The 26230-nt window shown below is 48.9% G+C and overlaps 1 protein-coding gene and 1 pseudogene across 2 annotated transcripts in view; both read right to left on the reverse strand.

Moving 5' to 3' along the window:
• Positions 1 to 360: 360 nt before the first annotated feature.
• Positions 361 to 9385, reverse strand: LOC102904014 (small COPII coat GTPase SAR1B-like; annotated as a pseudogene).
• Positions 9386 to 19919: 10534 nt separating this feature from the next.
• Positions 19920 to 26230, reverse strand: part of Ror2 (receptor tyrosine kinase like orphan receptor 2) — a 184522-nt gene continuing 178211 nt past the window's right edge. The window contains exons 8-9 of one of the 2 annotated variants that reach the window (XM_006976840.4): positions 23796 to 23998; positions 19920 to 22296 (exon numbers count right to left, since the gene is read on the reverse strand). In XM_006976840.4, coding sequence (XP_006976902.2) covers positions 20851 to 22296; positions 23796 to 23998 — 1649 coding nt within the window. In that variant the 3' untranslated portion in view covers positions 19920 to 20850. The remainder of the gene's footprint in view (positions 22297 to 23795; positions 23999 to 26230) is intronic. The other variant, XR_013051658.1, reaches the window with a different exon arrangement.

Genomic DNA, 26230 nt, shown 5'->3' on the forward strand with positions numbered 1-26230 from the left:
GTCTTGGCAAGGCATTCTGCAATCACTGATAAGATTTTAACTGTACACAAGATAAGTGGCTATATGAAATTGAAAAACTATTTTCAAAAAGTACATAAAAGTTTCACATGATGAGTTTTTAAATATGGTTTATATTTGTAGTTTCACATGGTTAAAAAGTGCTTCAAATGTACTGATGGGAAACTGATCTTTATAAGCAGTGACAGGGTTGATATAAACTGTAGAAACTATCTGAATTAGAAAGCTAACATTGTGACATTCAAACTTACGTGAATCAGTTTGCAATTCCCACTCAGGTAGATAGATTAATCATCTAACAAACACCTATTCTGAATCCAACAAAAGTCTATTGAATTCAAATTATGCATGTTGGGGGATGGATCTCGGAGGTCTGTGTGTGAGTGGGCAGGACCACTGCTGATCGATGTACTGCACCATCCAGTGGAACCTTCTTCATAGCCTTGCTTTCTCAGCACACTGCCCGTAAACACTCCCAGAAAGCTGGACATTCAGCTCCTTCAGCAACACACTGCCCTTTCCTGTTCTCTGATTACATAAACCAAACACCTCTCATTGGAACCCTCTTCACCAATGGCTTCAGGTCTGCCAATCTTATTTCCAAGAATTAGCCTAGGCACACTGGCAATGGTTTCATCTGTCCTTACTGACTCAAGTTCTCCTTTTGATTCTAACAGCCTTTTATGGTCTACACAATCCACAAGAAATACAATGCTGTTGACAGCAGAAGGGTAGTTTTTCATATCCTTTTGGACTGGACACGCCAGATCAAAAGTTATAAAAGTTGTGCCAGAAATGATGAGTTCTTCTGAAGTGGGATGTGGTATTGGGATGCCGGGCCATGCCTGTTATCTGTTAGCATGAGTAGTAACAATGTTTTCCTTGCATTATCCAATCCAAGGCATACCAACTTACCAGTTTACCAGTTTGTTTGTTTGTTACACGTTCCTAGGAACGGGCGGCACACTGCCAAAAGCTCTGTAAATCCAGTCAGGTATGAAGGACATATCCAGATCTTATGGGGTCTGAGGCTCCAGAAAACGCAGATCCCTGCTCTGTGCCTCCCTGACCCGCTCCGGAATGGCTCTGCCAAGCGCTTTGGCTGTCCTCTCCTTCAGTTTTGCCCACTGCTTCTATCATGAATTTTGTAGCTGTCTGCTCTGGTTTATTCGCGTTTAGAATCATTGTTTCTTTTATATCAACTTTTCAATCATAGGCAACATTTTTTTTTTCTGCTCCTGGCATTTCCTTTGCCCTAAAGTCCATTTTATCTTATAATAATCTAGCCATTATTTGCTGTCTTTAATTAATATTTTCATGTCTTTTCTGTTTTTAATTCCAACCTAGATCATTATATGTGAAGAGACTTTTTTGTAGACTACATAGTTGGGTTATGATTAAAAAGATTTCTTTTTTATTTTTTTTAATTATGTGTTTGTGGGGGGGGGATGGATGGTGTGAAGGCAGGTGCCATAGAAGCTACACAAGGGCACTGGATCCCTTGGAGATGGAGTTATAGGCTATAGTGAGCTGCCTGACTAGGTGCTGGCTTAGACCCAACTCAGGTCTGCTCAAGAGCACTACATGGTCGTAACACTAAACCACCTCTCTGGCCCCTGGGTTCTGATTTTAAATCCACCCTGTCAGTCTCTGTCTTAATTGATGTACTTAAAATATCTACATTTAACTTGTCTTTGTTTGTTTGTTTGTTTTGAGACAGAGTTTCTCTGTGTAGCTCTGGCTGTCCTGGAACTCTCTGTGTAGCCCAGGCTGGCCTCAAACTCACAGAGATCCTCCTGCCTCTGCCTCCTGAGTACTGGGATTTATAGCTAGAGTTTTCCTGCCTTGCCCACAGTCAGAACAAATCTCTGTCACCCGCCAGTCCCACAGCCGCTCAAACCCAACCAAGTAAACACAGAGACTTATATTGCTTACAAACTGTATGGCCATGGCAGGCTTCTTGCTAACTGTTCTTATAGCTAAAATTAATCCATTTCCATAAATCTATACCTTGCCACGTGGCTCGTGGCTTACCAGCGTCATCACACACTGCTTGTCATGGCGGCGGCTGGCAGTGACCTTCTGCCTTCCTGTCCTTCCTTTTCTCCTCTCTGTTAGTCTCACCTATACTTCCTGCCTAGCCACTGGCCAATCAGTGTTTTATTTATTGACCAATCAGAGTAATTTGACATACAGACCATCCCACAGCAGGGATTAAAGGTGGGGCCACCACCACCCAGCTAACAAAGTCTTGATTGATATGTTGAGACTTTCATCTGACATTTCTTTCTTTCTGAAGTACTGGGAATTTAGGCAAGCATTCACCCAACGCAGACAAGCTGCCCCCAGCCTCCTTTTATTTTTCTTTCCTTCCCCTCTCAGTTCTCTTTTTCTTGGCCACTCGACCTCTTTTAGAACTTGGCTTTCTTTACTCATGGGACTGTGACTGGCCTCTGTGCTGTACCTTTACAGTTGTTCTAGGCATGACTTCATCTACCACGACTTCTTGGGGTTGACTAGTGTCGCTTTTGTCTGAGTCAAGCAAAGTAAGGACAATTTGCTTTCCAAGCTGGCAGTGCAGCTTGGTGCTGAATGGCTCAACTAGAAGGTGTGCAGTCTTGGGTTTGATTCCGGAAATCGCAAGAAAAAAAGAAAAAAGTAAAGTAAGCGTGCTTTTCTTTATACCCCTTCCCATCCATGATTCCCATCAGGACACTTAGACAACCTGGGCTACTTGGTAAGTTTCAGGCCAGCCTGGGTTATATAGCAAGACTCTGACCCTGTGGGTAGGAGAAAGAGCCACAACTTCTTCAGTGGTCTAGCCTCTGTCACCCAGCTGTGTCTAGTAGGACATCTTGAGGCTGACCATTTGTGTAGGGTGTCTTTGTTGAAAATAGCATATAGACTCTGACTCTCACTGGCTTTCTTTCTCTAAAAAAGGTAGACCAAGATGGAACTGGAGACACAGCTGAGTTGGGAGAGTGCTTGCCTAGCACATATCCCCATCATCACATGCACTTAGCTACAGTGGTTGCCCTGATTAGTGTAAACTGTCGTCTTGACACAGTCTAGAGTTATCTGAAGAAAATATTCTTAGGTGAAATAATTGTCTTTATCAGGATGGTCTGTGGGCATGTCATCATGTATGTAGGATGGTCCAGCCCACCACGGGGGCTGCCATTCCCTATGCGGGTGATCCTGGGCTATGTAAGAAAGCTAGAGTATGAGCCTGCTAGTGTGGAAACATTCACTTTCTGCCACGCCTTCATAGACTGCGAACTGGACATGTGAGCCAAATAAAGTTGCTTTTGGTCCTAGTGTTTTGATCACAGCCACAGAACGAAGGCACACTAGTGGCACACCCTGGAATCCTAGCACCTGAGTGGCAGAGGCAAGGAGGATCTAGAGTTTAAGGTCATCTTTGTCTATACAGCAAGTTCCAGACCAGCTGGGGATACATAGGATCTTGTTTTTAAAAAGGGGGAGGGGTAGCAGGCATGGCTTTTTACACACCGAGCAAACTGGAGCTTCCTGGCGGCGGGGCGTGCCAGTGTTTGCCTTTCAGTGACATTAATCCAGCAACTCACTTGACAGGGAATTACTTGTCTCGAGTGCTCTCAGGAGAAATGCTTTCTTTTCCTGCTTCTCCTGGGAGAATGTGACAGCAGAAGGAGGGGGTGGTGCCATTTGCCGAGTAGTCGAGACCATGATGGCAGAAAGAACACTTTGGACAGATGTCAGAATGGAGAATTTCTGGTCTGGGGAGCCATTTTCATTTAAGAGAATACAATCATTTTTCAGCAAAGTTGGGAAGGAAGAATTGTTTATGGTAGTGTGTGACTTTCAGAGCCGATGGAAAGTGACTTTAAAAGAGCGAGCATCCTTCTCTCCACAACCTGGCAACAGTGTGGGTGGAGCCTCCTCCTCTCCTACCCACCCACATGGTCCCTCTCAGGAACAGCAAGGTGCACATGGGGAGCCTGTGTCCAGGGGTGGGGCCACACTTCATTTCACACACACCTGTAGTTTAACATGACACAACAATGTCCAGCTTCACTTCTTTTCACTAATACGTGAAATACATAATAAACAATAACATGCAAACACTCCCAGGAGCCTTCCCATTGTCCTTTCTAGAAACCTGAAAGGAATTGATTGGTCAGAAACCAAGGCACCCTTTGGTTCAGTTACACACAGGCAGTGACAATGGCTGATAATAATTTTTCTGTCTCCACACCCCCTACAATAAGTTTCTCCACTGAGACATAAACCAGATCCAGCTGAATCGAAAAAGTACAATAATAGGTATACTGAGCAAAGCAACTCCTGGTTGGGCTCACTGGTCTCCAAGAACAAGGCTAAAGAAGTCTTTCACCTGACCTAAGGCAGGGAGATTTTATAGATTGATGGTGAGGGGTGATGATGTGTCTGCCACAGCCGTGTTTGTGCCCAAGTATGGTCAAAAACTGAACACTCAGACGGGGACCTGAGCGGCTGGTGGCCTCAGGGGAGGAAGTTGCCAAGAATGTGGAACTGGGCTGGAGAAAGGGATGGGTCTTTCCAGAGCGTGCTGGGGTGATCCAGAGGCTCCAATCAAACAGCTGTCCTCGAGAGGAGGACACTGTGTGCACACAGTCACTTACTGGCAGACCTCGGTGAATTTACAGGGTGTTCCCAAAGCTTCAAGAGAAAACATATTTGCTCCTTCTTCTTAAAATTCTGTGGAAGTGATGTTTGGACAAAAGCATTTTACTTGAGTAGAATGCCGTGGGTTGGAGTGAGTCCCCCTGGCCCCTGGTCCCAACCCTGTCCATCTCCTTTGTTCTAGTTGTAATCTCTAATATAGTCTCAGAAGTGACTGTGTTAGCAGTTAAAGGGCTCTTCAAAGGTAACAGAGTAAAAATGAGGTCCCTAGAGAGGACCCGGATCCTACTCCTGATCAGACAAAATCAGGATGCAGAGGGACTGGCTGGGGGAAGACACATCTACTAGCCAAGGAATAGGCCTCAGACCCCCAGCATCCAGGACTGGGAGAGAATGCCTATCCATGGATTCAGCCATCCAGTCTGGGATGTGTTGTCACAGCAGCCTGAGCTGACTGATGCAGGAAGTTCTTCTTAGTGATGTTACTGCAGAAAAATGAGGTTTAACAATAAATTTAAATTTATAGAGAAAGAACAAAAGAGAAGCGAGTCATTTCTTGGACGAGGCATCATCAGTTTGGGGAGACAGCTCAGTGGGTAAAGTGCCTACTGTGTAAGCATGAGGACCCCAGATCAGATCTCTGGCACCCAAATAAAAGCTGGATGTGGTGATGTGTGTCTGAAATCCAGTGTGGGATGGGATGGGCACAGGGGCAGAGACAGGCAAACCCCCGTAGCTCACCGGGCAAGCAGCCCAGCTGAATCTATGAATTCCGACTCCAGTGAAAGATCCTTTCTTAAGAAAACAGGGTCAAGTGCAACAGCTGAGAACATCCTGCTTGTCCTCTGGCCATCACATGTACACACACACACACACACACACACACACACACACGCACACGCACACGCACACACACGCACATGCACACACTCACAGGAACATGTACATCACACACACACACATACACACACACACACACACACACACACACACATTTAATAACATCTCAGGCTAGCATCTTCCTGGGGATTTTCATGCAGGACATATTCTCTGTAAACTGCCTGGCACAATTGCGACCCTAGTCCCCCTTTTTGGACAATGCTGATGCTTTACTATGAAGGACCTGGCATAAAACCCAGAATTCTGGTCTACTTCTGATTGTTCCTGGTACCATGGCACCCTCTATCAGCAACTTTTCTACAAGATGCCAAGAAATCCAGTCCTGTGTTCGGGCACTGCATTCCCAGTGGTGAGCAGAGCTGCCAGACTCCTTAAAATACGTGCACTTCAAAATATTTGATGAGAGTTCGGGGCAGTGGGGAGAGGGTTGACTCGCATGCACAAAACCCTGACTTTGATCCCCAGCACTGCGTGGATAGAACATGGTGGTGTAGACCTGTAATCCCAGCACTTAGGAGGTGGAGGCAGGAGGCTAAGAGATTGAAGGTCATCCCTGGCTACACAGTGAAGTCAAAGCCAGCCTGGGATACATGAGATCCTGTCTCCAAAAACAACTTCGTAAGCTATAAAAATTAATGGATCAATAATGGGATAATTACATATAAGTCTCCGCATGCTCCTAGAAATGCAAAGAATAAGAACTTTTGAACACATCTCTACTTCTACTTTCCTGCTCTTAATGAATCTAATGGGCCCAGAAAGACCTTGTGTGGCCAATAGAAGGAAATGTGGTCCACATGTCCTGCAGGTGACACCAGAGAGCTCATCTCAAATGTCAGTCCACCAACATCAGTTAAATAAATGCTTTCTAAAGATGAACTGGTAAGAGCCCCTCCCTTCAGTATGCTAAAGGGGTGGGTGCGTCCAGTGAGACAAAGCATCTTGAGGTCCTTGAGAGAAAGGAATGCCAGGCACTGAGTCTGGACAAGTCATGGTTAGAAGTTATTAGAGACAGCCCCCCCCCCCCCCGTAAGTCATGTAGCTAACTAGGGCATAACAATATTGCCATCATTGAGACTATGTGGGAACTAAGTTATAAATAACCTGTGGTCTCACTTGAGAGTTATTGCACACTGCAAGGCAAGAGAGCAGCCCTGGAGACTCGACAAGGATTCCATAGTCAGAGGCCATTAACTTCATGCCTAACAAACTAATCATAAAACTCCGCCTTGATGCTTATTTCGTCTTCGTACAAACGACAACTTGTGATTTTGTTACAATCAAAATTAGCATAATTCAATTCTCAGCACTTGTCTCATTCAATTTTGACCCTTGTTTACTTCCGGCAAGCACGTGGATTTAATGAAAAAGATTCTCTGCTGGTCCCCTAGTTATTTCTCAACTTCCTAGAAATGACTAATTTAGGTTAAGTGATGCCTGTGGAGGGTGTGTCATCATTAGGCTTTTGAGAAGCTCTGGTTTCCTGGATCAGATGATGAGGAAAGAGATCAGCTGTCCCCTTAGCTTTGCAGGAAACCACCTTGGGTTTCCCCCACTGGTCCCCTTGCCACAGAATCCTACCGAAATCAGAGTTTAACATCTCTCTATGCTGGCCTCTATGTGAAATTCAACAGTTCAAAATTTTTTAAAAATAATTATTATATATAAAGTATACATATAATATGTATATGTATAAAGTATGCACGTGCCCTGCAGGACATAAGAGGGCACCAGATCTCATTACAGGTGGTTGTAAGCCACCCTATGGTTGCTGGGAATTGAACTCAGGACCTCTGGAAGATCAGTCAGTGCTCTTAACCTCTGAGCCATCTCTCCAGCCTCTTGACAGCTTGCTTGGAATGTGGTTCACTTACCATCTTGGACTGGATCCGGTTTGTCTTAAGTTGCTTTCTGTTGCTGTGAGGAGTTCCTGAGATAAATCAGCTTGCAGGAGGAAAGGCTTATTTCAGCTCATGGTTTCTGAGGCTTCTGTCATGGTCGGCTTAGTCGTTTGTGGGGCCTCTGGCGGAACTGACCAGCACATGGGGAGTGTGTGGTAGAACACAGCTGCTCACCACGAAGTAAGTGGAGCAAGGACAAAACTTCTCCTTTGAAGGCACGGCTCCAGGAGCTTGCAGCCTCCCATTGTGGTGGGCCTTCCATGGTCTGACCACCTCTCCATAGTGCCTTTAAGCTCCACCTCCATCTATGAGTTAACCTATTCATGAGATAGAGCTCAAGACCGAATCACCTTCCAGAGTGTACCTACGGACCCGCTGCAAGGAGGGTACAAGCCTCCAACACGCAGGCCTTGGGGGACATTTTAGGCCAGTGTATAACGCCATTCCAACGGCTGGTTTTGGGGGGCGACTCTTTAAGACAACAGAGTAACAGACGGCACACCTTCTGGGGGCATTTTCCCCACACACTCTGGGCAGTGTGATCATACCACGCCACCTTCTTCCCTTAGGTCACAACACCCACAGCAAGGTGCCAGAGCGCCGACCACTGCTCTTCTGTTTGGTTTGCTCTTTTGGATGATAAAAGAGAGAGAAGCATTCGCAACAAAGGATTCCCACAGGGATTCCTGTTTTCTCAGTCAGTTCAGGGCTTCGCTCAGGGGCTGTGCTGGGAGGTGGAGGCAGCCTCTGCCTCTGCACCATTGGCTGCTTTAGTCGGTCTGTCTTTTTTTTAACTTACTTCCTTAACCTTTTCCTGTAAACATTGTAAATTGCACAAAGCCCTCTTTAGTCTCCGTGGCCTTCCCCGGAGTCCCCTCTGCTGACCTAGACAGTTTCACATGCAGCTCTCTCCCCGGCCCTGTCTTCCTGTTTCTTTAGAAGAGTTTGGCTCTCTGGGCCCCTTTTCCTTCTCTTTGAGAATATTCCCTCCTGTGTGAGGATGTTGTAGGATTCAGGAGGCAAAGCCAGTCCCGTACAGTTAGCCGGTACACCACGCTCCATGCCGATGCGGCCCGTACCTTGTCTGTTGACCTTCACCCACCGAAATCAGGTCTGGGAATCGTGAATCAGCTTTTTGTAACCTTTCTGGCACTTCTCTTCACATTAAATGCAGAGATGAAGAATCTGCCGCGATGAAACCACCCACCTGGGTCAAACCTGAGACGAGCTAAGGACGCTGGGCATGGGTACAGCAGGACAGCGGGGAGGACTCTAGCGCCACCTGCTGCCCACACAAGTACTAGCAGGGGACTAGAGACGCCCGAAACACCAACTTCTGGTTCCACTGACCTGCAGAAAATACTCCTTTGAAGAGAATTTGTCATCTTACTAAATACATGTAAATATGTGTATGTACACATGTAGGTCTTAGCAATAATATATATACAATTTACTATAAAATATAGGTGTTTATACGAACATATGTGTGTGTGTGTTTAAATGTGTTCTGTGTAGAGATGGTCGGCCTCTCCTTCCTGCCCATAAACTCTAAATTCTCGAAGCGTGGCTCCTCTGACTTACCCACTAAAGCTGTTTTAACTGCTAAGGGAAAGGCATTCACAGAATGCTCACCACAGTGCCTGAGCACATTAGCGAGTCTGCCATCCCTGTGAAAAGTACCCAGTGTGACTAACTCACCAGCAGTTAGCTGGACGAGGGCTCTTTTTCTGTTTCACCTGGACAAAAATGGTGCGAAGGCAGATCTTTAAACTCAGGTGTCTGGCTGCTTCCTCTTTCCCCAGCGTATGACTGCAGGAAGCAGCAACAGCAGGCAGGTGGGGACAGCAGTGGGAGGCACCCTGGGACGCCACGGCACCTGTGCGGGTCTTGGGTACCAGGAACTTTAGTCCTTGGCAGCTCATCCTGGGCACTGGATCCTTTCTGGAACTCTTCTGCAGACCAAGGCCTGCAGCTTCTCTCCACTGGCCCCACCCTCTCTCATCAGTGACTGCTACTTCACACTCCTGCCCCGGGTGCCACTGTTACCCTGTGTACAATCTACCACAGCCAGCCCAATAGCTGTATGGCAGGACCCCTCAGGAGAGACCAGGAGACTGGGGAGCCTATTAGAAGTCTGACCTGAGTCCTCAGACTTCTGGGGGCTCCTCACAAGTTCCCCCGCAATTCTGCAAGCTGTTTCTTTTCTGAGAATATCAGCTCTGGGAACTCATGAAAGTTGGATCAAGGGCTGTGGAGCCAGCATGGGACTGGGCTGGGCCCTCTGCATGGCAAGACAGTTGTGTAGCTTGATCTGCTTGAGGGGCCCCCTGGCGGTGGGATTAGAACCTAGAACCCATCCCTGATGCATGATTGGACTTTCTGGAGCCCACTACCTATGATGGGATGCTTCTCGCAATGCAACCTTGAGGCAGGGGGAGGGACTTGGACTTGCCTCTACAGGATGTGCCTCCTCATAGAAGGCCTTGCCTCCTTGGTGGTGGTGGTGGTGGGGAATAGGAAGGGGGAGGCTGAGGGGGCGGGAGGAGGGAAGAAGGGGATCTTTGATTGGTGTATAAAATGAATGGAAAAATTTTCTTAATTAAAAAAAAAATGTCAGTCTTTTTTGTTGTTTTCTTTCTCTCTGTGGCCAGTGCTTCTCCCTTCCCTGTCCATCTGTCTCTGTGGCTTTCAGTCAGGGACGTTCATGATCTCTGCTACTTTCACCCTGGGGCTGCTTTTGTGCCTCTCACCTCATCTCCGTCACCCCCCCCCCCCCCCCCCCCCCCCGTCAGTGGCCCTTCTCTCTCCAACTGTCATTTCCCTTTCCTGTGTGAGCGGGCCTTCCGGGACATACAATCCAGTCTATCATCTTATGGATTGAACTCAGAAGTCATTGTGCAGACCACACTTACCTTAGGCCCCTGGTCACGGCCCAGTCTCAGCATCCCCACCTCTACTGGGCAGCATATGGGCGTCCAGCACTGGAGGGATGTGCAGGAGCAGGGCGATGGGTACCATTAGGATCACTCAGGTGGACAGGTGCATCCTCCTCCTGGGAGGGCGGTCCCCTAGATGGATGGGATTGCGGGGTCTGATCAAAGGCAGAGCTAGGGCTGATGTCTCGGGGGGAAAGTGTCTATTTCACAAGCACCAGGACTTGAGTTTGCATCCCCAGCACCCACATAAAAGCTTGAGACAGTACATGTCTATAACCCTAGAACTTTGGGGTCAGGGAGAGAAACAGACACCTGGATTCCTCTGCTGGTAACTGGCTCAGCATGCACTAAGGAAGGTGGCAGAGGCTAGACCTGACACAAAAGGCCAGGGCAGAGGCTCAGGAGGGCATCTTCTTTGAGTGGGTTTGAGCAGGAGCTTTTAGACCAATTGCAGCCACTTGTTTGGCCAATCACAGCTGTTCGTTTTGAACTAATCAGCCAAAATATCTCAGGCTTTGGACCAATCACAGCCTTGTTGATGGTCACAGTAGTCTATTGACCAGGTTGTGTGCTTCCCATTTGGGTCACTGGTATTCGTGATGACCTGGTACAAACTTATCTGACATCCCTGGAGAGAGAGAGAGAGAGAGAGAGAGAGAGAGAGAGAGAGAGAGAGAGAGAGAGAGAGAGAGAGAGAGAGAGAGAGAAGAGGTAGAGAGCAATGGAAAAGGACAAAGTCAGTTTCTGGCTTCATTATTACTTTTCAAATTCAAAATATTCCTAATGAAGAGCACCCCCAAATTCTTTAGTATTGTTATGGTACTCACCAGATTCAACATATCCCCAACTTTTATCACATACATTTAGAACGTATTTATTATAAAGGAAATAAACCGGAAGCTGTGGCATTCCTTCCCCAGTTACCCAGTTATGGCTATTTGGTAACTTTTCCCTTCCTCCCCCTCCAGGGAAGGCAACTCCTAAGGGGTGGGGCCACTGGAGGGTTCACTCTTCTGCTGTGTGAACATGTTCCCGCATTTCACTTTTTTTTTTTTTTTTTTTTTTTTTTTTTTTTTTTTTGGTTTTTTGAGACAGGGTTTCTCTGTGTAGCTTTGCGCCTTTCCTGGGACTCACTTGGTAGCCCAGGCTGGCCTCGAACTCACAGAGATCCGCCTGCCTCTGCCTCCCGAGTGCTGGGATTAAAGGCGTGCGCCACCACCGCCCGGCTCCGCATTTCACTTTTGTCTAAGTCATATCACGTTTCATGCGCCTCTGTAAATGGCTTTCTCTGTCAACATTAACAGCAGTGGTATTAATTCATTTCAGATTCTGAAATCCAGCTCATTCATTTTAATGGCTGCGGGATAGACACTGCAATAATATGAATGGACTGCAAATTATCCACCTGTTATCTGTTGAGGGTCTTGGGATTTTGCCAGTTATTCACTCATCATTCTTGAGCTCCATTTAGATGTCAAGCCACGGTCTGACATCTTGTCAAGCAGAAGTCCCAGCTGCAGTGAGGTGTGGACATAATGGCAGCCCGAGCAGATGAACAGACAGAGGTGACTTAACCCGAGTCGGGGTGCAATGTCTCCTCTCAGAATTCTGCTAAAGGTCTCTTACCTTAGTTCCTAAGCTCTTTCAGTGACAGTCAGGTCCACTGGCCGTTGGTCCCCAAGTCCAGCCTTGTAGGTGTGTCAGACACCGTTGTTAGGCGATATTGTTTCTGTTCTCTCATGTTTGTGTCACCAGTGGCGGACAGTTCCCTCCATCACAGCTCCTGAGGGTGGTTTGAATGAGAAGTGTCCCCCATATGCTCATGTCCCCAAACACTCGGTCCTGGTTGGTGGTGCTGCTTGGGAAAGTTATTGTGGTGGTCTGAATGAGACTGGCCCCCACAGACTCATAGGTTTGAATGCTTGGTCTCTAGTTGGTGGAACTGTTTTGGAAAGATTAGGAGGAGGTGTGTCGCTGGGAGTGGGGTTTGAGATTTCAGAAACCCACACCAGGCCCAGACTTGCTTTCTCTCTGCCTCTGAACTGTGGATCAGGATGTAAAGCTCTCAGCTACTTCTCGAGCACCATGCCTGCCTGCCTGCCTGCCTGCCACCATGCTTCCTGCCATGACGATCATGGACTAATCTTCTGAAACCACAAGCCAGCCCCGATTAATGCTTTCTTTTTAAGTTGTCTTTGCCATGTCTCTTTGTAGCAATAGAAAAGTAACTAGATAACTAGACAGTTATCAAACCCTTAGAGGTGGAGCCTTGTGGAGGAAGCAGGTCACTAGGAATAGGCTTTGCGAGTTTATGATCTCACCCCACCTCCTGTTTACAGCTGGAAATGGGATCTCTCAGCATCTTGCTCCAGCTGCCTGCTGCCATGCCTCCCCCACCACTATGAACGAGCATTCTGAAACTGTAAACCCAAATACATTTCTTAAAAGTGTTTATAAAGATGTATTTTTTAGTGTGTGTGTATGTGTGTGTGTGTGTGTGTGTGTGTGTGTGTGTGTGTGTGTGTGTGTGTGTTTACTCTCTGAAGAGGTCATCTGATCCTCCCTTGGAGCTGGAGTTACAGGTAGTAGTTCTGTGGTTGTGAGCTGCCTGATGTGTGAGTTGGGAATTGAACTCGGGATCTCCGAAAGAGCAGCAAGTGCTCCTAACCACTATCTCTCCAGTCCCCTCAAGATTCTTTAAAGTAGCTGGTTTTCATTTTAAAAGCTGACTGCAAAGCCAGTTAAAGATACATATATAAAAAACAACTGCCCTTCACTGCTATGGAAAGTGGTTTGGAAGTCTCCTATGAAGATCAATCATTTACATGTAACTCAGCAATTCCTCTGCTAGGATGTCTACCGAGACATCTCTTATATAAAGTTTACAGGCATTTGTTGCTTTGGCGTGGGCGTCTCTGCAATGTCCAACAGACCAAAGCCAAACAGATTCACTGCTAAAGCCCGTTCGTTATTCATCAACAAGCAGAACCCAGGGATTTGACCCACATTGCTTCCATCTTCATGCAGAAAGTGACTTTGAAAGGAAGCAATCTTTTTTTGTTCTATTTCTGAGGCCTTTAATCTCCTTTCTGCCCAAGAAGCCAACTTCCTCTGCACAGCTCATCAGAAAACTCACTCCAATTCACACAATGAGCTGAAGTGGAATTTTAATATTATACTAAATTTGTCATAATTTTATCTGTTGACAGACAGAAACTTACACCCAAGTGTTCACAGCAGCATTAGTTTTAAAAATATTTGTTTATTTTTATGTGCAGGGGTGTTTTGCCTGCAAGCATGTCTGCGTGCCATGTCCAGTGCCTGCAGAGGTCAGAGAGGGAGTTGCATCCTCTGGAACCGGAGTTAAGGATGGTTGTGAGCTTCTAGGAACCGAACCTGGGTTCCAGTGCTCTTTACCAGGAAGCCATCTCTCTGTCCCCAAACTAGAAAACCACAATCACCTATGATGACCTTGCACAGAAAGGGTAGGGTGATGTCCAACAGAACACTCTGCGGCAATAAAAGGAACTCCTGACACCTGGGAAGCATGGAAGTAAAAAGAAAAGGAGCGGACACAGAAGCAGACATACTGCTTACCCTGGAATCCTACTGACAGGAGATGTTCAGCAGACAGTCCCAGAGACTGGAGGCGAGCAGACAGAAATGTTCTAAAGTGAGAAGGTGGGGAAGGCCATGCCCTTTGCACATTTACTAAAAATTAATGAGTTGTGCATTAGTAATGGGTGAGCTTTAAGAAGTAAACTTCAGCACAGTAAATCTGTTAAAAATGAACAGTTAGTGATGGCTCCATCCACGGAGGATGATGAGTCCTGAACACAAGAAGATCCTATTCTGGGACCCAGAAACACTTCTTATTAAATGATGCTACAAGTATCCCTTGGTTAAAGAAACATTTTCCTATTAGGACCCGAGACTTCCCCATGAGGCAGAGTACCTGGTTTCTCTCACCCTGTAAAGTCAGGTGCTGGCCAATCCAGAGCCCAGGATAAGTCCTCCTCTGCATTATTTGTGGAAAGAGTCTGATCCAGCTCTGGATAGGAGCCAGCAGCCAGGTAGCAAAGGACAAGACGGTAGTAGATAGTCCAGGCAAAACTTATGTCAGTCTCTTGGCTTCTGTGGCCTAATTTGAGTTAGTTTCCATCTCTGAAATGAATGATGGATTTTTTCTAACAAAATCCTATGGCTCTGCATTCCTGGTAGATTAGGCTGACTTTCCTCCAGAAAGGCAGCTCTGGTGCAGTTTTACAGTGAAGACCCCACCATGCTAAGAGGGGGATAATTCTTAAAATCCAGTAGGGTCAGGAATGGTGGTCCACACACTCAATCCCAGCGCTTGAGAAGCTGAGGCAGGAGGATTAAGAGTTCTACAGGCCACTGGCATAGTAATAAGGCACATAGAACAGGTCTCAAGACACATACCAACCAAGCCTAGGAAAGAAAACCTACATTGAACACTGAAATGTTCATGGCCGTAGAGATGAAGCAGCAGGAATGGAATGGATGCCGCTGGCTGCTGCCAGTGGTGGACGTGACCTGCAAGTGAGGGGAGAATCTACGACCATTCGGTATGGAGACGGCACGCATGGGCAGTGGGGGCATCCGTGGGCAGTCAGAGCCTGCAGGCAAGTCGACAGCTGTCCCTGTTCTGGATTCTCTCTCTCTATGTGGCTGTCCTTTCCTATCCAGATGCTGTCTGTCCTTCCATCTAGACCTACAAGGCATCATACATGAAGCTGACCCCGACATACCTCAACTGAACTGAATAGTCACAGGGAATAGACAGGCTTGGGCCATCCTAGGGAAGGGGTTAGTAAATAGTTGATATATTCTTATTTTTTTTTTGTGGCAACTTTTCCCACAAATTATTTTCTGCCCGCTCCCCCCACAATGAGCAGTGAGTCTTGTCCATGGCCAGGAGCTCTGAGCCCCTTAGGGGTCTGGGACTGAGGTGAGGTGAGGCAGGTACAGGTTCTTCACAGCAACACTGATTTTGACAATCACAGAGGGAAGCCACGCAAGTGAGCAACTTATTGTTGCCTTCTGAGGTTTCAAAGAAATGATCATTTTTTTCCTGGTCCCTCTCTGGATCCTCCCAGATGCTTCTAGAGCCTTGCAATCCTCAAAGGCTGATTTTAAACTTGTTTACTTTGGGGCAGGGACAGCGGTAAAATTTCTCACTAAAACCCAGTCCATGGGAGAGTGCTAGAATAGAGGCAGCGTGCTTATTTGTCCTGACTTCCTACACTATGACATGTACTCAGGGTGAGAGTACAGGCATCTCCAGGCCCCTTCAGGCATTCGTCCTGGGGGGTGGGGGGAAGCAGGGACCTCTGCCTACAGGCTGAGCCCCATCCCCAGCTGGGGGAATAAGTGCTCTCCACACTCACACATCATTGGGTTGCCTGGCCCATTAACAGTTCCCACTTTTCTCAAGTGCGGGCAATCCCAGAATTGTTCCCACAGCCTCACAGGTCTGCAGGGGCAGGCCCATGTTCTCCACAGCAACAGCTTATGACAGCCACAGAGGGAAACCATCCAAGTGGGCAATGGGTTAAACCAACCAAGAGTCACCTCAACCCCAGACCCCTAAGGGACTCAGAGCTCCTGGCCATGAGTAAGACTCACTGCTCAGTGGAAAGAAAAAGTAAGAAAAGAATTTATAGGAAAAGTTGCCACACACAAAAAGAAATAAATATAAGAATATATTAACTATTTACTTACTTGCACCTAAAGAAACCCTGGGAAGACCCCACACACACATAACAGTGGCATGAGTTATATGAAGAGGTGTGGAGGGAAGTCTGACAGTGAAACTCAATGCTCCATCACATCCCTGGATGCCAGAAGCACATCGGTGACTCAGTGACCAAGGAAGTCAAGTTCAGCTAAAGAAATTCAGTGGCATTCAGTCGCTACTGGCCTGAATGTTGACGTCCAGCAATGAGGTTTGGGTCGTTTGTAGGCGGTGTCAGATAATACTAAAGTAGATTTTTTTTTTCTCCCTAAGCCAATCATTGCTATTTCCCTTCCAGTGTCCTGTCCAGGGGACTCATCCACTAACTTCAGACACTCAAGTCTCAGCCACTGTGGGGAATGATGGAAGGAAGTGGGTGGGGTGGAGGTGGCCTTAGGAAGCACACAGGGTCTAACTGTGGCTGGAAGCACAGACACATCCATGGAGGTCACTGGCCTTGATGGCATCCCCTCCCCCGCTTAAAAACTCACCTGATTATTTTGTTTGTTGAGATAGTGGTCTCTTTACTTTGCCTAGGCTAGTCTCAAATGCCAGGGCTTCAGATAATCCTTTCCCCTTAGTCCCTTTGTGATTCATTGTATCGGCTTCAAAAGGACTTTAAATGTTGAACACACACTCACAAGGACTGATACTTTTCCTAAGGTCTGTTGGAAACACAGTTATAAACCTACAAATTGCTACCAACACGGCAGCGATTGGTGAGCTATTTCCAAAGTGAGGCAGAGGCAGCAGCATCTCATAGAGAGAGATAGCCCCAGGTAGTAACACTGCCGTGTACTGCAGTCACATACCTTAAATCAGTACAAAAAATGTATCCAGTGCTTGGACAGACTGCTTCAATAATGGTGGTTGATTCAGAAATGTAAGGTGTGTAAAAAGTCCGCATGGCTCTGCAAGGCTCATTTGGAATTCAGTTCTGTGCCGGCTTCTCTGTAGCTGTGAAAGCATCACTCTCGTGGCTACCAACACAGACCAGTTACCTACCATTGGCATTCTCCTGAACTGAGTGATGGAGCGCTACAGTCCATGTTCTAGAACATTCCAGCTAAGCCACTGTTGCTCACCCACAGGAACTTTCAAAGGTTGGTAGCCCCCTCTTCAAGTTTCACCCTGGGCTTATGACTAGAACGAGGGGGAAATGAAGATTTTATATTTAACCTCCGTGAAATCCCCAAATGCATCTCCCCCACTGTGACAGAAATACCTCCCAACGCTTCTGCACAACTTCTGCTTCCATATCCCCAAAGCACCGGCAGTGGAGACCGTTAGTACCTGGTGGCCAGTCACGGTCGGCTGAAGTGGCTTCCCTGCTTAGGAAGAGGCGCAAAAAGCCATTTCCCATTTTCACCCTCGGGTGTCCACAGAACAGTTAAACCACCAGGTGTACAAGTTAGAGATGAGGCTAAGTTCCTCTTTCAGAAGCTGTCGCTATCCTCCTGAAGGCAACTTCAGACCCTCAGTACCCATTCCAGACATCCTGACCACACTGGCTGAGAGGGGCCCTGGAGCTGGCACCTCACCCACAGCCCAGTCACATTCCTTCTTTCCCCCAGGGAAGTATCCACGCTGCCGTCGGGACACACATTACAGCTCACTGTGTCTGGGTGGATTTGAGAAGAACTGTACTGGGAAAGCAGAGTAAGAGGAAACAGGGCTGAGGGTCAGCAAGGGCATCCTGGCCCCCGCTGCCTCCCCATGCCCATCTCCCATGGGCAGGTCACCAAAGAACTCTCCAGACTCCTCTGAAGCACAGCGTAAGACCCTCGTCATAGAGGCGACCACTCTACACTTGGACAGATGGAAATGCTTGTCATGGAACACCAGGAGAGTCTGGACTGGAAGGGCTTGCTGACCCCAGCCTCCCACCACGAGACCACACACCTCTGCCTACTTCTCCACCTGTCCACACATCATAAAAACAAAGCAAACCAAAACCCCTCTGGTCTTTCATTTCTGAAGGCTCCTGTGTCACATCCCACTTCCATCAGGTAACTCTGAGGCTCTTTGTGCAATTCTGGCTTTTGTTAAGACTGCCTCAGCCATGGAGACTGGAGAGTTGGGAAGATAGGAGGGGCCGGGCAGGTCAGTTCTATGACCTAGCTCAAGGGGCATCTACCTCACGGAACGTGCTACTAAAAGGTGGTTTCTGCCTGAGACAATTGTTCCCCTCAAAGTGGTCAGACAGTCCTAGGGAACCCATAGGGCTCACAGTGTGAGTTAATTCAATTCATGCAGTGAAGGAAACTGGGGAGGAATGGGGCCTGGAAATGCATCATAAGAGGCCAGTGGTTCTCAGGCTCAGGAGGTCTCAGGGTGCAATTGAGCAGCATCCCTAACCTTTGTTGAACTACATTCTGGGCCAGCGGCACCTAGTCAGATTGGGTACATGGAAACCAAAGATGGCATTGCCACAGAAACTCTCTGAAGGGAGTGGGATGTGGGGAAAGGACTGGGAGCAAAGACACAACTTGTCCCCAGCAGGGCCACACTCGGGTGGGCAGGGCACACTTCCAGGCCCCTTGCCTCGGGCACTGGGGCTGTTCGGTGTCTGTCCCCAGGCTTCGGCCCAGGCTGTCACTATGTCTCAGTGACCTGACACCAAGTGCTCCATGGCCTTGGCCCAGGCAGCCACACTGGAAATGGGGCAGGGGTGCAGGCAGGCAGCCCCAGGCAGTGAAGAAGCCTTACTCTCTCTTACTCCTCTTGGGCCTCACCCTTCTCTAGAGCCCTGGAAAGTCATGCTCCAGGTTCCAGAACTTTCAGAGGTGTCTGATGGAAACCCAAGGCCATCTTCACATTGCTTGCAATGGATCTGCACTTGAGGCTGTAACAGAAAAGCCAACCTGAGCTCAGAACACTGACTCCTAGAGGTCAGGGTGTGGGTGGCCAAGAGGAGAACGCATTGGATCAGTGCATATTCTATACGTGTATACATGGGCTGACATACCACGATGAACCCAGTAAGTATGTACAACTGACGTGCCAATCCAAGACAGAGGAAGTGGACATAATGATAGACACCTGGCTCAGCATGTGTGAAGTGCAAGGGGGAGGAGGGAGGAGGGAGGGAGGAGGGAGGAGGGAGGGGGGAGGGAGGGAGAGAGGGAAGGATTTAAAAAAAAAAGGAGTGGTAGGTAGCAAGATGGCTCAGCAGGCTAAGGTACTTGCCACCAAGCCTGAGGACCTGAGTTCAATCCCTAGGGCTTGAATTGTAGGAGATCACTGAACTCTACACACACACACACACACACACACACACACACACACACACACACACACACACATCTGTACATACACCACACACACATACACACACCACACATACACACAGTTCTGTATACACACCACACACACACAAACAGTAACACAAACTGGAGGGGGAAAAGCAGTGAGAATCCATCCCTGCCATTTCCCCATCCCCTCGTTTCATTCTCATGGAGCCACTGGTCCTAGCAAAACTGCAAATCCACAGAAAGGCTCAGCCCAGACCCTACCCGAGTGCCCCCTCCTCCAGCAGGTGCCTGCTTCAACCCAGTGTCCTTCCAGCCCTCAGAAGTGACGAACATTCATTTATTGGGTACACCAGGCATGAGGCCTACCCGTGGAACCGACAGCATGCGCCAGGCAGCTGGCCCACGGCCCACGCAGAACAGGAACCCTGGAAGGAAAGGACCTTGCTGACATGTGGCGAATGAAGCCAAGCACAACCCTAATGTGACGACATCCCAGAGATAATACACACAGTTAAATTACTCAGTCATTATTTAGGATCAAAATACTTCCATGAAAACTGCACACAGAAAACCATATAAATTACATTTAAGGTCTGCACATGATTCTTTTTAAAAAAAAATTAACAATACTGTTTTCTGTACAATGTTGCTTCCCTTTGAACATTCTAAATCCAGGAAACATTTTCCTTTAAATTCCAGAAAAGTAGGCAAAGTACACACGCAGTATAATTAAAACCCTTCACAAAAATACAAAATCCTGCCGGTTTCTGTAAAGGCACATTTTTCTTGAATACAAGGCACACCCAGTTGGTTTTCAGAAGCTCCTCTACCCCTGGACCCCAGCAGGTGGCAGCATCCTGCTTCTGCAGGCCTTCAGCTGTTAAAAAGAACATGATAGGCAGTGGGCGGGGTGCAGTGGGGTGGGGGTGGGGATGGGGGCGGGGGGGGGGGGGGGAGCGCTCCCTCCACCCTCAGCCAGCAGGAGGCTCACTGCATATCTCAGTTCCAAGGTGCCTCTCTGCTGCCCTTTGCAGCCCTGTTCGCCCAGGCTCCTGAATCCTCAGCCCAAAGAACAGGGGAGTGAGGACACAGCCCGTGTGTTTGCACAACATCCTCACTACCCATCCACCATCAGGATACAGATGGTGGGGTCTCCCTGTCCTGTTTCTGAGGGGGTCAGGCTGCCGGGACCCTGCCCATGTTACACTGCTGTCTGAAACGCCCTCCAGCCAAGCCAGAGCTGCAGGGGCAGTTTTAAGGGCACAGAGTGCAGGAGATAGTGTAAGATTTCTCACAGTCTCAGGTGGGCAGGCTCAAACCAGCCTGCCAATCCCTGGGCTCCAGTGATAGGCCACTGTTCGTGACTTCTCAGAGCCATTCCGAGGTCCCCATTTGGTCACATCAGGGACTTTTATCCTGGTGCTCCAGGCCCTGAATACTCCTCAGGCTTCAAGCTGGACATGGGCCTCATTCACCTGGAGAGTGTCACTGTCTCCCAGCAGCTCAGTCTCTGGGACAGAGCCCTCCTCCTCCTCTACTGCTTCCTGCACAGGACTCTGGGCCACGTCTTCGGGCATGTTTTGTGCGTCCTCAGTGCCCTCTGCCAGCAGGGCTGCCCTGTCCGCCACAGATGTGTTGGAGGGTGCCGTGGTGACGTAGCCTGTGCTGGTGGAGCCACTGCCACTGTGGTGTGAGCTCGGCTTGGGGACCATCTGGGGGGGCACCTGCTGTGGGGCCATCTGCATGGGGATTTGGACTGGGTAGAAGTTGGGCAGGTAGGCCCCATAGGCTGGCACTGGCTGGTAGCCATTGACTGGGATATACAGCTGTGCTGGGGGCACCAAGGGTCTGATCTGACCCTTCATGGGAATGAACTGAGGCTGTGGGAAGGGCTGGGCCTTCTGCTTGGGTGCCATGTAGCGGGCATTGCTCACATTGCTCACGGGGCTGGTGCTCAGGGAGCTGGTCTGTGTGGTGTTGCTGGCTCCCGAGGTCTGTGCTGAGCTATTGTAGTTGGATAGGTTGCCCCAGGCCCGGAGCCGACTGTGGATGTCCTTAAAGCGGGGCCTCCTGCTGGGAAACTCATTCCAGCATTCAATCATGAGCGCATAGACCCAGGCGGGGCAGTCATCTGGGCAGGGCAGTACCTGCCGGCTACGGATCATCTCCACCACGTCCTGGTTGGAGTACCCACAGTAGGGCTGCAGGCCGTAGCTGAAGACCTCCCAGAGGACCACGCCATAGGACCAGATGTCAGAGTCGATGGAGAACTTGCCGTACATGATGGCCTCAGGTGACATCCAGCGGATGGGCAGCAGTGAGTTGCCCATGAGTTTGTAATAATCTGCAGAGTACACCTCACGGAAGAGGCCCAAGTCTGAGATCCTCACGTTCAGCTTGTCGTACACCAGCACATTGCGTGTGGCCAGGTCTTTGTGGACCACGTGGTGGCTGGACAGAAACTCCATCCCCGCAGCGATCTGTGCCACCACGTGCACGAAGTCAGGGGGCTCCAGGGCCGACTTCACCGTGCGGTCATCGTCGGTACTGCCCACATCGGAGTGCGGCGAGCGCATGACCAGGAACTCATGGAGGTCGCCGTGCGAGCAGTAACTGAAGATCATGCTCAGGGGCTGGTCCTTGGTCACCACACCGAGCAGGCAGACGATGTTGGGGTGCTGCAGCCGCGCCCGCAGCAGGGCCTCTTGCCGGAACTCCTCCCGCAGGGGACCCTCTGCTTTGTCCTTCAGTGTCTTGATGGCCACTGCCTGGGTTGGTTCTCCTGGGGCGGGCCCGAACAGGTGGCCTTTGTAGACTTTCCCAAACCGGTCCTCACCAAGCTCCTCCATGAACCTCACTGTGGACAAGCTGATCTCTTTGAGTTTGGCCTGCCAAGAAGGAAAGTCAAACGTACACGTCAGTGCAGTACGTCAAAGCAGAGTGTCTGGGATGGGCACTGCTGGCGTGGCCTGGCTGGTCCTGTCTGCCCCACAGCCTTCCTTTCTGTCCTAATGACAGCTCCAATGCCAGGAGGCCGCCTCCACCTGACACCCTCCAGAGTCTTAACCCAGCTGCACGTTAGGTCTCTCCAAACGTGGGCATGGCTCCCTGTTCCCACCAACACCTTACGCACATGCGGGCAGACATCTGTTCACACTCAGAGCTGAGCCCGGAGCCCAGTTTTTCAGTCACCCAAGGAGCCTACAGAGGTGTCACACCGCTCCCAACATGTCCACTTCACAGCAAGATGCTCTGTGTTCCCTATAGGCCTACAGTGCCCGACCTTAACTTCCTGCCTATTGGAATTTGTTCAGTTCAGAGCCTGGCACCATGTTCTACAGAGCCTGACTCTATGTCTGTCTCAGGGTTTCCTATGCACTAGATGATATTCTTTGGGTAGAAGTGACACCCAGTGACACGGACCCTGCCTCTCTCTGCCCTGCCTACTCCTTCTGGGTGAACTATCTGCAGACTCTAAGCCTTGTGCAGCTGTGCTCCAGCTGAGGGCCTGTGTCTTCCTCAAATGCCAACCCCAAGCCATGGCAAGCATCCAGGAATTCTTGACTGAAGGGCTGAATGAGCCGGCTCTGTTCCTGGCACCCCCAAACCCCCTCAAAGTCACCTGAGGGGGAATACTTCTCTCCAAGCCAGTCATGAGCTACGTATGCATACACGAGGCCTGGAGAGGTCGCCACCTGCCGTATTTCAGTGTCTCCACTCACTTCGGGCATCTAGAACACCCAGAGTGGGCCAGCCATTCAGGGGTGCCATCCCTGCTGACTAAAGGGCTGGCAACCTCTCCCTGAAAAACAAAACAACAGACAAAGGTACCCACTCTCAAAAATGCCACGGGAATCCTGAAATAGTGAAGTCTGAATTCTCCTTTTCAGTGTAATCCTGAGCACAAAATGGAGGCAGCTCTCTGGGCCAGGGAGGTCCTGGGGCAGGTGGAGGGGTAGGGCCAGTCTCAGGTGCTGGATCCTATGGACATGCATGCTCCCACCTACTTTAGAGAAGCAGCTGCAGAAGCTACACCCCCTTTTCAACTCTAAGCCCCCACCCCCATCCCTTCTACCACCAGGTAAAGTGTTCAAATATGGCTGGGTGTTTCTGGGTTCTGCTCTTCCATTTTTCCCTAGGGCTCCTCAGCTCAATGTGTGGAGGAAATTCAGAGCCTAGCACCACAGGTACCCCCATCCCCGAGTTCGGACTAGAGCACACCGGAAGGCCTGTGTATGCTGGCCAGCTTGACACCCCCATGCTTGTTCGGGGCCCTATGGGAGCTGCCTTCTAGGATCCTCCAGGAGCTCTGGTTTATGCTGACTGGATATTCCATCCCAAGCCCGCCTGGGAAAGAACTGCCTCCCTAGGACATTAGCTGGAGGACCTGTTTGTGCTGGCTGATGAGAGGCATCTCCATGTCCTGGCTGGGCGAGGCCATCAGCTGCCGGCGCTGTGGGGCGGAGGCCGAAGCCTTCTGTTTGTTGCGGCACATGCAGACGAGGAAGAAAAGGCAAGCGATGACCAGGGGGATGGCAATGCTGGGGACCAGGATGTACAGAATCCCCATCTTGCTGCCGTCTCGGGGACCTAGGGACCACAATGGGGATTCCATCAGTTTTCAGAAGACACCCCCTTTTCATCTGTAAGATCCCCACCCCGCCCCTCCCACCACCAGGTAAAGTATCTAAGAATGGCTGGCTGTTCCCATGTTCTGCTCTCTTTCATTTTTACCCAGGGCTCCACAGCTCATTATCCTTGATGGCCTTTCCCCATTTAACATCTTAGTATAATTTAACAGTTCAGTGTGGCGATGACACCTTTCAGGATAACAATTCAAGACGCAGTCACTGTAAAAAGAGTAGGAGGGGAAAGAGCGGACAGGTGTTTCTGGAGCTTGTCCTTGTCACAACAGGCAACAGAATTCCGGACTGACCATTTAGACCAACAAACAAGGACCTTCTGATTTTACCTCCACCTTTCTCAAGGAAAGGTTTCGTCTCCCTATAAAGGACTTACATGAAGGTGCAGAGGGGCCCACGAGGGGACAGACTGAAGGACACCAGCAAGAAGGGTTGGGGGGACTGACAGGCACTGGGCGGGACACGGCAGAGGGCTGGCTGTCCCCTGATGGCTTTAACTGAAGTGTTGAATTTCAATAGTAGTTAGTGCAATTTGAGAAATTCAGGTTGACACACACACACACACACACACACACACACACACACACACACACACACACACACACGTGTAAGGCGGGCTATCCAGAGGGCCTAGGGAACCATGGGGTTTCTCCACTCCCTTGAGTCCTGTAAATAATGAAATCCGATGGGTGCTCTTTAGCCTGGGAGCAATGCACTCCTGTGTGGAAGCAAACAAGCCCTTTCTAGTGACTGTGGTATCCGAAAGAGACCACTCAGTCCACGATGCATGCTCTGGAGCCACCTTAGGGGAACAAAAATCACCATGTCCCAAATCCAGTCTTGTCACCCGGCCTTCTGAAACTACTAACACACAATAAGACAAAATCACAGACAACACCCTTCTCTTTACTTCTGTAGCAACTTCCTCAGAAAGGATTCCAGAACATTCCAGAAGTTGGGAGAGGCGGGGGCAGAGAAATCAGACTCCAATTCTGTTTTTATTTTTAGTGTGGGTGTGATGGCTTGTATTACAAACTGGAAACCTAGACAGCAAACTTCCAAGCATGCCTGTGAGAGAATGTCCAGATTAAGGGGCTGTCTTGATTAAGATAATTGATGTGGGAAGACCATTCCCTGGGCCAGAAATCCTGGACTGAATACAATGGAGGGGCGAGCCAAGCCCTAGCATGCACTCCCGATCCGTCCCTGCTCCTGCTCATATGATGCGCCCGGCGGCTTCAGGGTCCTGCCAGCCCGACTCCCCTGCAATGGTCCACTGACATGGGATTAGAAGCCAGATACACCCACTCTACCCTAAGCTGCTTTTGCTGAGAGTATTTTATCACAGCAACATGAAACAAAAGGAAAGGGAATGGGGAAGCTTCCGCACCCCTCGACCCAAAAGCACGACGTGCATCCTGCCCACACAGTAATGGGCTCATTGGTTTTATCATCATCATTTAAAAATCACCAACACAACACACACTTCCTGGGGAAAAAGACAGTATTAGAAAAAGGAGGAGGTCATTTTTTATAGAGCTGCTTGTCACCAAAGGCAGCCTCGATGCTGACGGATTCGCGTTCAACCTTTTGTGCATAACTTCAGTTGAAGCATACAAAATAACTTACACTTAACTATTCTGGCATATAGGAACTGCATTTTCCTAAGGGGAGCTGGGAAATTATTTTAAATAGAATCATGCTGTCTATATTCCCTGCTGGCTTTGGAGCAGAGTAAGATATTTTGGTCTCTTCCTGTCAGAACAGACAGATCGGGGCTCCTTTAGACGTTTCCCATTCCCCACACAGACACCCTGGCCACCCTGGGACCTCCTATGATACACAACCAGGTGCTTTGGTACCTCTCTCACTAGCAATTCTTCCAGAGGTCCCTTGCACTTCTGCCCCATGAGCGTGGACCTTTCTGTAACCCATGATTCCAGGTTCAATGACCTATATATTTTTCTTTTAGTTTTTTTAAATTGTAAAATAATAGCTGCTTATCAAAATGTGCCCTATCTGAATATCCCCCACAGTATGAGGAAATCACTGGCAAAAGCCTGACATACATCTTTCTAAAATTCCACCCAGGACAACTAGACAGCTGAGACCTAGCACACTCATGTCCTACTAGTTAGCATTTTCTCCAGAGGGCTTTGTGGACCCATTTCTCAGAAGA

This window comes from Peromyscus maniculatus, chromosome 5 (assembly GCF_049852395.1).
Source record: "Peromyscus maniculatus bairdii isolate BWxNUB_F1_BW_parent chromosome 5, HU_Pman_BW_mat_3.1, whole genome shotgun sequence".
Classification (NCBI taxonomy): Eukaryota; Metazoa; Chordata; class Mammalia; order Rodentia; family Cricetidae; genus Peromyscus; species Peromyscus maniculatus.